This window comes from Mauremys mutica, chromosome 4 (assembly GCF_020497125.1).
Source record: "Mauremys mutica isolate MM-2020 ecotype Southern chromosome 4, ASM2049712v1, whole genome shotgun sequence".
Taxonomy (NCBI): Eukaryota; Metazoa; Chordata; order Testudines; family Geoemydidae; genus Mauremys; species Mauremys mutica.
The window spans coordinates 146,607,340-146,617,787 of record NC_059075.1 but is presented as its reverse complement, the minus strand read 5'-3'; the positions used below and the strand labels follow the sequence as shown (position 1 = coordinate 146,617,787).

At 61.3% G+C, this 10,448-nt stretch overlaps 1 protein-coding gene across 1 annotated transcript; it reads left to right on the top strand.

The window, feature by feature from the left end:
- The first annotated feature begins 762 nt into the window (after nt 1-762).
- On the top strand, nt 763-7,233 carry LOC123369974 (bone marrow proteoglycan-like). Its single transcript, XM_045016100.1, has 6 exons — nt 763-814; nt 3,910-3,975; nt 4,418-4,599; nt 5,879-6,013; nt 6,482-6,593; nt 6,998-7,233. The coding sequence occupies exons 2-6, from the start codon at nt 3,921-3,923 to the stop codon at nt 7,054-7,056; spliced, it is 543 nt and encodes a 180-aa protein (XP_044872035.1). The 5' UTR covers nt 763-814; nt 3,910-3,920; the 3' UTR covers nt 7,057-7,233.
- The last annotated feature ends 3,215 nt before the right edge of the window (nt 7,234-10,448 follow it).

Sequence of the window (10,448 nt, the reverse complement as noted above, 5' to 3'; positions counted from 1 at the left end):
GAACAGGGAGAGGGGCTCACATATACTTTATAGGGGCACTGCTCCTCAGGACACCTCATGTCACCATCACAGCTCTGCCAAGCAATTGCAGCCAAGCTCTCCATTCAGTACAGTGACACCTGCCCAGTGACTGCAGCCGGAGCGCGTGCAGAGAATTGCCAGTGATTCCAGCCAGCTCCGGGGGGCAGAGTTAAGGTTACATGGACATTTATCTTCACACTGTGACTCCTGATTTTCTAATATTTAAGATTGGCTGAATTTGCCGTTCTGGACAGGCCCAAACTCCCACCAGGCAGAGGTCACTGGGCATTGATTGTCAGCGAATTCGCTCCACCTTCAGCCTGGCTTTCCCAGGCCGACCTACAGCCCCTCAGAGGCCATGGACCAGTGACTGCGCAATGTCGGCCTGTCCTAGTGGGCTGGGGTGCGTCCCTGCCGAGCCCCACAGCTTGCAGCGCACCCAGAAGTGGCAGGAGGCTCTAAACAGTGGCAGCATTTTCACTCACTGTTGCCCCACAGGGCGAAACGGGGAGGGGGTGGGGGTGCTGCAGCCTGAAGGCGCCGGCTCAGAGTCGGAGAGCTGCAGAACTTGCCCTGGGGAAAAGCTAGGCCTGGGGCCTGGCAAGGAACAGGGGCACTGCCAGGAACCTGGACACAGGACCCCATGGAGAGATCAGGCCTCATTGTGCTGGGTGCTGCATATACAACAAGCAAGAAAGAGCCCCAAAAGAGTTCACAGTCTATATGGAGAACGGTGGGCAGGGGAAACTGAGACACAGGGCTGGGCTGTGACTGACCCATGGTGACATCACAGGTGGGTGCAAAGCCAGGCGAAGAACCCAGGTGTCCTGGCTCCCACTTGCTGTACTGCCCACTGAGTCAGCTAAACCCCATCTTAACCTCCCCGCTTGACGATTCTCCCAGAATGCACCAGGCCAAGGCCCGGCCTGACCAGGCTACTCACTGGGGAGGTGCTGGGAGGTGCAGGGGTAACCCCGGCACTCACAGCCCTGGGGACAACTCCCCTGGGGGGAACAGGGAGATGCTCCGTCACTCAGATACTTTCAGTCCAGGCTGGGGTCTCCCTCCAGAGGCTGCGCTCTGGCTCGGTCGGGGCGGGAGGCAGGAACCCCTGGGCAGGGCCGGTGACCCAGGAGCGCAGACAGACGCAATGGGCCTGTCTGCTCTTCAAGTCTATGAAACTCTGCTTGGCCTAAAGGCAGCTCCATGGCAGACCCCCCTTCTCAGCCCCCACGTTCTCTAGGGAGGTGCAAGCGGGGCTCATGGGGCCAGATGAACTCTGCAAGGAGCATCAGGGGGGGGAGGGGCACTATGGGAAGTGAGGGGAGCCCATTTGTGCCCCAGGGCTCAGCACTGGCCAGTCCCCCCCAGGCTCGGGGGTCCCAGCGCCCCTGCTCACTGCAGGCAGGGAAGAGCCACGCGCCAGGCTCTGGGTGATCGCCCCACTCCAGTCCCAGCCCCACTGGGAAGGGTCCTGTGGCAGTGGGAGGGGGGCCTGGCTCTGAGAGTGCCAGTGGAGGAGGGGAGGGGACTGCCCCGTTCTCTGTGGCCGGGTGCCCAGCGCAGTGGCCTGTGGAGAAACAGCCCTGGGGTTATCGGGGTGGCCCAGATGCGGGGTCTCAGCTCGGCCACTACTGTGTGAAATGCCCTTGTGAAACCTGCCCAGCGCGGCGCGGAGACGCTTATCTAGTCAGGGCGCGGCTAGTCCTGGGGGGTGGGGGCAGGCGGGATGTGTGTGGGGACGGGAGAGCAGGTGCATGCAACTGACAGCAGCGCTTATCTGTCCTGACCTGCAGCCCTTGCTAGCCCAGCCCTGGCCTCCCCCACCCCACAGCTCTGCTGATGCACCTCTGACACGCAGCACCCTGTGGCACTGGCTTCTGAGGAATTGCCAGAAGTCAGCGAGTTGGGTCCTTCCAGCCCACTGCCCACTGTGCCATGCTGCCCACTACCAGGCAGGGTCCTGCCCCGCTGACCAGTGTGGCACTCTACTCGGTGTAGAGTGAACTGGGGGCGTTGCCTGAGGGTGGGAAGGGTGGGAGTGTGTTGAGGCCCCAGAGAAGGCAGTCCCCTCCCCATCCTTCAGGCCGTGGAACTGGCCAAATCACCAACTACACTGGTGCTTTAAGGGACGTCTCAGCCCCTGAATCCCTCACCTGACAACATGGGACATCGGCCCAGCTTGAGTCAATGAGCCGGATCCTAGTTGGTGTCAATCGGCCATAGCTCCATTATCACAGCATCATAGAAGAATCATAGAAGATCAGGGTTGGAAGGGACCTCAGGAGGTCATCTAGCCCAACCCCCTGCTCAAAGCAGTACCAACTCCAACTAAATCATCCCAGCCAGGGTTTGTCAAGCCTGACCTTAAAAACCTCTAAGGGTGGAGATTCCACCACCTCCCTAGGTAACCCATTCCAGTGCTTCACCACCCTCCTAGTGAAATAGTGTTTCCTAATATCCAACCTAAACCTCCCCCACTGCAACTTGAGACCATTGCTCCTTGTTTTGTCAACTTGCCGGCAAGTTAATGGGCCAGATCCCAGCTGGTGTAAACCATCTTTAGCTCTGTTGACCCCAACCTCCCAATGGGGCGGGTCCCACTGAGTTGCTGTGATGTGTGTGACATTCCCCTCCACAGCTGGGCACCCGGCGCATTGGGCAGAGGCTGCTGCTGTGCCGGGGCTGGTTCCTGAGCGGCTCCAGGTCAGGTCACAGGGCTGTAGGGTTTAAGACCAGAAGGGTCGATTTGAACCATCCGCTACAGTCCCTGGCATCACCCACGGCAGGGGCCCCCAGCCACTGCTGCCTCCTGCCCAGAACACCAGGGACGCCAGGTCTGGAGTCAGATCCCAGGGCCAAGGATCCCACATGGCTCACACAATGCCCCTCAGTCCCAGTCCCCCCCGCCCCCGAGCTCAGCGCCAAACCTCAGAGCCAGCCCATCCCAATCCTCTTGCATGCACCCTCTACCACCAGCGGTGAGCTGCAGAGAGCCCAGGTGATGCCCTTCAATCCCAACCCACAGCCCTCTGCTAGCCCAGGCCTGAGCTCCCCCTCCAGCTCTGCCGGTTCCCTTCAATCCCGAACCGCAGCCCCCTGTTAGCCCAGCACTGGGATCCCCCGATCATACCTCTGCCAGTGCCCCTCAGTCCTGCCACACAGCCCCCCGCTAGCCCAGCCTTACATCCTGGGCCTCTCTAAAGCAGGTCCCCGAGTGGCTGGGAACCCAGCTCTCTGCTACCATTAGGAGGGAGGTGAACCCAGAACCCCGTATGGTCTATGGGAAGTTGGGGGCTCTTTGTAGACCGCTGGTTTGTAGACCCACCCCCCAATGAGGGGGGGAGGGAGAGCTCAGTGGTCTGAGCATTGGCCTGCTAAACCCAGGGTTGTGAGTTCAATCCTTGAGGGGGCCATTTAGGGAACTGGGGTAAAAATCTGTCTGGCGATTGGCCCTGCTTTGGGCAGGGGGTTGGACTAGATGACCTCCTGAGGTCCCTTCCAACCCTGATAGTCTATGGTTCTATGATGGCCCCTAGGAGGAGACATGGGCAGCTTGTGGGTCACAGCCCAGGCTGGGGCTGGGGGTGTCACAAGCCGTGGGGTGCAGGTGGCAGGAAGCACAAGGGGCTGGGAGCTGATAGTGGCTCTTTCTCCATCCCCAGCTTCCTGCTCCAGCCCAATATAAGGGGCAGTGGTGGCTGGAGGAGGAAGTCAGAGATGAGAGGTGAGGAGGGAGGAGCGCTAAGTGCAGAGGGTCAGTTTGGGCTCGGTGGGGGGCTCCAGGCTGGGGGGGTCAGTGTGGGCTCCACGGGGGGTGGCTCTAGGCAGTGACTAGCTGTATGTGGGTTGGGGGGTGTTAATCTGTCTCATGGTGTCTCCCCCAAGGTCTGCCTGGGATGAAGCTGTTCCTGGCGCTCGCCCTGCTGGGGGCCGTCTCTAGTCGCCGTCTCTGTAAGTCCTGGCGCCCCCTGGATGGAGCCCCTCACTCAGCCCTGGGGGGAGCCTGACCCACAGGCCACTGCCCCCAAAGGGGACCCCCTACAGAGGGCTACTGCATGGGCCCCATGGGCTTGGGTGAGACCCCAGCCCGGACAGTACAGGGCTCAGTTATCCCCAGCCGTGTGCTCTCACTGGCCCCCAGCCCCGCTGCATTCTGGACACTGGGTCCTCTGACCCCCACCCTTTTCTGTCCTGGCACCTGGGTCCCCCATCTCCCACTGACCCCCAGCCATGCTTTGTCTCTGACCCAGACCCAGTGTAGGTGCCCCCCAGCCCCTGCCATTGTACCCCCTGGTCCCGGCAGCCATGGGGGCATCTCTCCTCTCCCCGGTCGTTTGCGGTCTGGGGTGCACCATGGGGCTGGAAGGGCCCATTGGTCTCTCTCGCCACCCAGCTGAGGGCCCCCTGGAGCAGGAGGTACCAGCCGAGCAGGGCAGCTCCGTTCTGGGGGAGGAGCCTGGGGAGCTGGAGCCACCGGGACCCGAGGAGGGCAAGAGCTTCATGGGGAGAGGCACACTGGGCCGGAGGCTTCGTTACTCAGTGGTGATAAAGGACCAGACCTTTCATGGGGCCATGGTGAGTAGAGGGGAAAGGGGGCAGGGAAAGGTGGTGCATGAGGGCAGTGGATGGTCTATGGGGCTGACAGATGGTGCGTGGGAGAGGTGGATAGGATGTGGGGCTGGTGGATGGGATGCACGGGGCAGTGAATGTGCCATGAGGCTGGCTCATGGTGCGTGGGGGTGGTAGATGGTGTGTGGGGCTGGCGGATGGAGCATGGGGGGCAGCAGATGATACATGGATCTGGCTCATGGTGCGTGTGGGTGGTGGAGGGTGTGTGGCATGGCTGACAGGGGCTGTGGATGGTGCATGAGGCTGGAAGGATAGGGTGTGGGGGCAGAGGATGATGCGTGGGGTTGGCTCATAGTGTGTGGGGGTGGTGAATGGTGCGTGGTCCTGGAGGATGGGGTGTGGCGAGTGCTGGATGGTGCATAGGGCTGGCTCATGAGGTGTTGTAGCGGTGCGTGGGGCTGGAGGACGGGGGGCAGCGGATGGTGCGTGGGGCTGGAGGACGGGGGGCAGCGGATGATGCATGGGGGTGGAGGATGGGGGGCAGCGGATGGTGTGTGGGGCTGGAGGATGGGGGGTAGCGGATAGTTCGTGGGGCTGGAGGACGGGGGCAGTGGATGATGTGTGGCGCTGGAGGATGGATGTCAGCGGATGATGTGTGGGGCTGGAGGACGGGGGGCAGCGGATGATGTGTGGGGCTGGAGGATGGGGGTAGCGGATAGTTTGTGGGGCTGGAGGACGGGGGGCAGCGGATGATGTGTGGGGCTGGAGGATGGATGTCAGCGGATGATGTGTGGGGCTGGAGGACGGGGGGCAGTCGATGGTGTGTGGGGCTGGAGGACGGGAGCAGCGGATGATGTGTGGGGCTGGAGGACGGGGGCAGCGGATCGTGTGTGGGGCTGGAGGACGGGGGCAGCGGATGGTGTGTGGGGCTGGAGGACGGGGGGCAGCGGATGATGCGTGGGGCTGGAGGACGGGGGCAGCGGATGATGCGTGGGGCTGGAGGACGGGGGCAGTCGATGATGTGTGGGGCTGGAGGACGGGGGGCAGTCGATGGTGTGTGGGGCTGGAGGACGGGAGCAGCGGATGATGTGTGGGGCTGGAGGACGGGGGCAGCGGATGATGCGTGGGGCTGGAGGATGGATGTCAGTGGATGATGTGTGGGGCTGGAGGACGGGGGCAGCGGATAGTGCGTGGGGCTGGAGGACGGGGGGCAGTCGTCGATGGTGCATGTAGCAGCAGCCGTGGGCCGGTCTGTGGCTGCACCTCACCCTCTCTCTCCCCACAGAGCGAGTGCAGTCGGATCTTCAGCGGCCGCCTGGCCTCCATCCACAGCAAATCGGCCAACGAGCAACTGCGCGCAGCAGCGTGCGCCCACACCAACCAGGGCCAGGTGTGGGTTGGGGGCATCACCTCCTTCACGGTAAAGTCATCGCCTGGCCCTGCTGCTCCACCCACCCCGGCCTGGGCCGAGCCCGGGGCCCCCCAACTCCCTGTTTTGGGGGGATGACCCATCCCCCACTGCAGCTCTGTATCTCCAGCCAGGACCCCGCTCTGGGCAGCCCCAGGCCACGCCCCGCCCGCCCCCCGTGAGCCAGCCCTGGGGGACTCTGGCAGTTCGGGGCTTGGTCCCAGCCCTCTCCGTGCCCGGGAGTCTCCTTGGGGGCCATTGACCCTGGCTGCCCATGAGGTGCCTGGGGCCAGTGCCAGGGCACAGACTGGTGCCAGTGTGTCCTGGGAGTGTCCTGCCCCCCACCCAGTGAGCCTGCAGCCCCCGGCTCTAGCCCCTGGACTCCGCCGGCTAAGAGATGGCCCAGCCCCCTTGGGAAGGTCCCCGGGGTGCCCTGCAAATGGGGCAACACTGATCCTACCCAGCCCCCCCCCCTTGCAGGGTGGACGCGCATTCTCCCGCTGGATGGACCACAGCCCTTGGAACTACACAAACTGGGCCAGGGGGAACCCCAGCCGTGCTGGGCAAAACTGTATCGCCCTGTGCACCGCAGGTCAGGGACTGCTGGGGCTAGGCGGGGCCCTGGGGGCTGCAGTGGTGGGGGGAGCCTGGGTTAGGGGGGGCCCTGGGGGCTGGGGTGGAGAGGGGGTGTGTGGAACAGGGCTAGGTGGGACCTCGGGCCGGGGGGAGCAGGGGATAGGTGGGGCCCCGGGGTCTGGGGCCGGGGGGGAGCCGGGCCTAGGTGGGGCCCCTGGGTCTGGGGCCGGGGGGAGCCGGGCCTAGGTGGGGCCCCGGGGTCTGGGGCCGGGGGGAGCCGGGCCTAGGTGGGGCCCCGGGGTCTGGGGCCGGGGGGAGCCGGGCCTAGGTGGAGCCCTGGGGTCTGGGGCCGGGGGGAGCCGGGGTTTGCTTGGTGCCAGGTGCCGGCCAGGCGGGCACTAACCCCTCTCTCTCTGCCAGGTGGTCATTGGAGAAGTGTCAGCTGCAGTACTCGCCTGCCCTTTATCTGCGAGTACTGAGGGGCCTGCTCCCCACAGGGGGTCCTGCTGCCCACACCGCAATTGCTGGGACTCCTTGCTCCACCCTGCCGGAGGCGCCCCTGCTCCCTGGACTCGGCTCTGCTCCCAGCCTTGCCCCAGGAGGGGCAGCCCCCGTCCCCTGCTCTCGGTCATTGCTTGTGACTCCCCACAATAAAACAGCCCTTCACTCATCACCCCCGGGTGTCGCTCCTTCCTGCTCCCAGACACTGAGGGCCCTGCACGCTCCATGGGGCTGAACCAGAGGGAAGTGGGGAAGGACGTGACCAGGCTGGGGAGAGAGGGCTGGGTCCCTAAGGGCTGCCTGTCAGCATCTGCACTGGCTCTAGCAGCTTCACCCCAAGGTGGGAGCATCTGTCTGAGAGATGGGAGCCAGGGGCAATGCAGGGATGTGTGTGTGAGGTGTGTGTGTGTGGGGGGGGGGTGTTGGGTGTTTGGAGGTCAGAGGCTTTAGGGAATGTGGGGGGCTGTAGATGATGGGGGAATACACTGGGTGTGGGGGGTGCTGGGGGTTTGGAAGTCGGAGGCTTTAGGGAGTGTGGGGGGCTGTAGATGACGGGGGAGTACACTGGGTGTGGGGGGTGTTGGGTGTTTGGAGGTCGGAGGCTTTAGGGAGTGCGGGGGGCTGTAGATGATGGGGGAGTACACTGGGTGTGGGGGGTGTTGGGTGTTTGGAGGTTGGAGGCTTTAGGGTGTGCGGGGGGCTGTAGCTGATGGGGGAGTACACTGGGTGTGGGGGGTGTTGGGGTGTTTGGAGGTTGGAGGCTTTAGGGAGTGCGGGGGGCTGTAGATGACGGGGGAGTACACTGGGTGTGGGGGGTGTTGGGTGTTTGGAGGTTGGAGGCTTTAGGGTGTGCGGGGGGCTGTAGCTGATGGGGGAGTACACTGGGTGTGGGGGGTGTTGGGTGTTTGGAGGTTGGAGGCTTTAGGGAGTGCGGGGGGCTGTAGATGACGGGGGAGTACACTGGGTGTGGGGGCTGTTGTGTGTGTTGTAAGGTCTGTAAGAAGCAGAAAGTCACATCCATTGTCCCCTTCCATCTAAATTACACCAAAACAGTGTAGTATCAGGCTGTTAAGAAGGCTCCTGTCCTAAAGCACCCGCCATCACCAGCTAAAGAAACAGATAGTCAGATCTCTAAAGAAAACCTTGTTCGACACGTTCTGTCTGGCAAGAAACCACTTATCAGCAGTTGTGGTTGTGAGATCAATAAGTCTCTTGTTTTGCCATTGTGGTCCCCACTTCTCTATTGTTTATCTGTAGGGTCTGTCTGGTTCTTTGATTATTTCTGTCTGTTGCATAACTAATTTTTCAAGATTTAAATCAACTAAGGTGGTGGGGGCTGATTGAGTAAAGAATTGTTTCGTAATGGGCTGGGATCGGTGAAAAATACCGTTCTGTAGGACTTCCGTTTACAATGACTGGGTGAGGGACAGCTGAGCAGGACTCAAGTTTCACTCACAGTAGAAACTGGGCTCCAAAGGGAAGTTCTCTGAAACCCAACTCCAGGACCCAGCCCAGGATCAGAGCTGCCAGACCCAACACCCTGCCAAGCATAATCGTGCAGAAGCTGGAGTCCCCAGACGATCTACTCTTGACTGGCCACCAATGGTGGTGGTGTGCAGTGTAGGGTGGGCTGTGGGAGGGTGTTTGTGATGTGTTTAGGGAGAATCTCTATCTAATCTATGCTGGCAACAGGCAGTGTGGCATAGGGTGGGGAGACCGAGCGGATCTTTATCCCTGGAAGATTCCTGGTGCCTTCTCATAGAGCTTGAATCTCCCAGGGAAACAGGGAGACCCAAAGGGCAGTGGGAGTGAGGCGCCGATCCACACTCACCTAGTCTCTGTGGTTTGTCAGCGGCTTAGCTCAGACCACAGAAACTTTGTGCGTGTGTGGAGAGAGTGTCTCCCCTCCACAGGTCGGGTCGGGACTGGAGGCCTGAGAGCATAGAGATGATGGGGTGTGTTGGGGCCAGAGTGTCTCATGAGGTGCAGTGCAGCAGGGGCTGGGTCACGGGGCTCATAGGGGAGGCTGCAGAGATGACTGTCTCCGACTGCCCTCCCCGCCCCCGGCCACATGGGAACCAGGGCCCTCAAGCCTGCTCCTGCCTGGGACTCATACGGGCTCCGAGCTGTGACACTGTTGAGGGTGTTAACAAGGGTGTTTCCCCACCACACGTTCTGGGGGGCTGCCTGAGCACGGGGCTCTGGTACAATTGTCCCCCTTCTCCCTTCTCTTGTCAGATGTCAGATCTTGGCACTGTTAGCAATTGGTTGCTAAGACTGAAAGGTGACTGGGGTAGGGGCGTGGGGGGTAAATCCCTGGGATTGTAGAATGCTTCTGAGAAGGTTTTAGTAACAGGCAATGTAGGAACAACGACGTCTGAGCTTAGCTAATCAAGCCCACGTCCTTCGTTACTCCTGACCGCCTTGAACGCTGTCACAGTATTGCCCCTGCCCAGGTGACAGAGGCGAGTCTGATTGGGCCGGTACAGTCTGATCCAGACGCTGTGCTGCTGTAGGGTTGTAGTGTAGACACTTGCTACAAGGATGGAAGGGATTTTCTGTTGCTGGAGTTAATCCGCCTCTCCGAGAGGTGGTAGCTAGATCGACGGAAGAATTCTTCCACCAGCCTCCCTGTATCTACACCGGGGGTTAGGTTGTCTTAACTATGTATCGCACGCGCCTGAATTTTTCACACCTCTGAGCGACGTGATTTCAGTCGACCGAAGTTTTAGGTGTAGACCAGGCCTCGCTGGCGAACATAACAGCCTTCAAACCAAGCTGGCCATGTGGAGCAAAGAGTCCACGGTTACTAATGGGCATAGAAGACTCTTGGCCTCTAGATTGCAGGTTCAAATCCAGCCAGGCTTGGAACTCCAAGCCCACACCACGTGATGGCTGTTTGGTGGATCATGGGGGGAGGAGGCGGGAACAGGGAGAGGGGCTCACATATACCTTACAGGGGCACTGCTCCTCAGGGCACCTCATGTCACCATCACAGCTCTGCCAAGCAGTTGCAGCCAAGCTCTCCTCCATTCAGTACAGGAAGCTCTAAACAGTGGCAGCATTTTCACTTGCTGTTGCCCCACAGGGCGAAATGGGGAGGGGGTGGGGGTTCTGCAGCCTGAAGGCGCCGGCTCAGAGTCAGAGAGCTGCAGAACTTGCCCTGGGGAAAAGCTAAGCCTGGGGCCTGGCAAAGAACAGGGGCACTGCCAGGAGCCTGGACACAGGACCCCATGGAGAGCTGTAACTGCTGGGTGCTGGGGACTGCCCAGACCCTGACCGAGATCAGGCCCCATTGTGCTGGGTGCTGCATATACAACAAGCAAGAAATAGCCCCTACGCGAAAGAGTTCACAGTCTATATGGAGAAC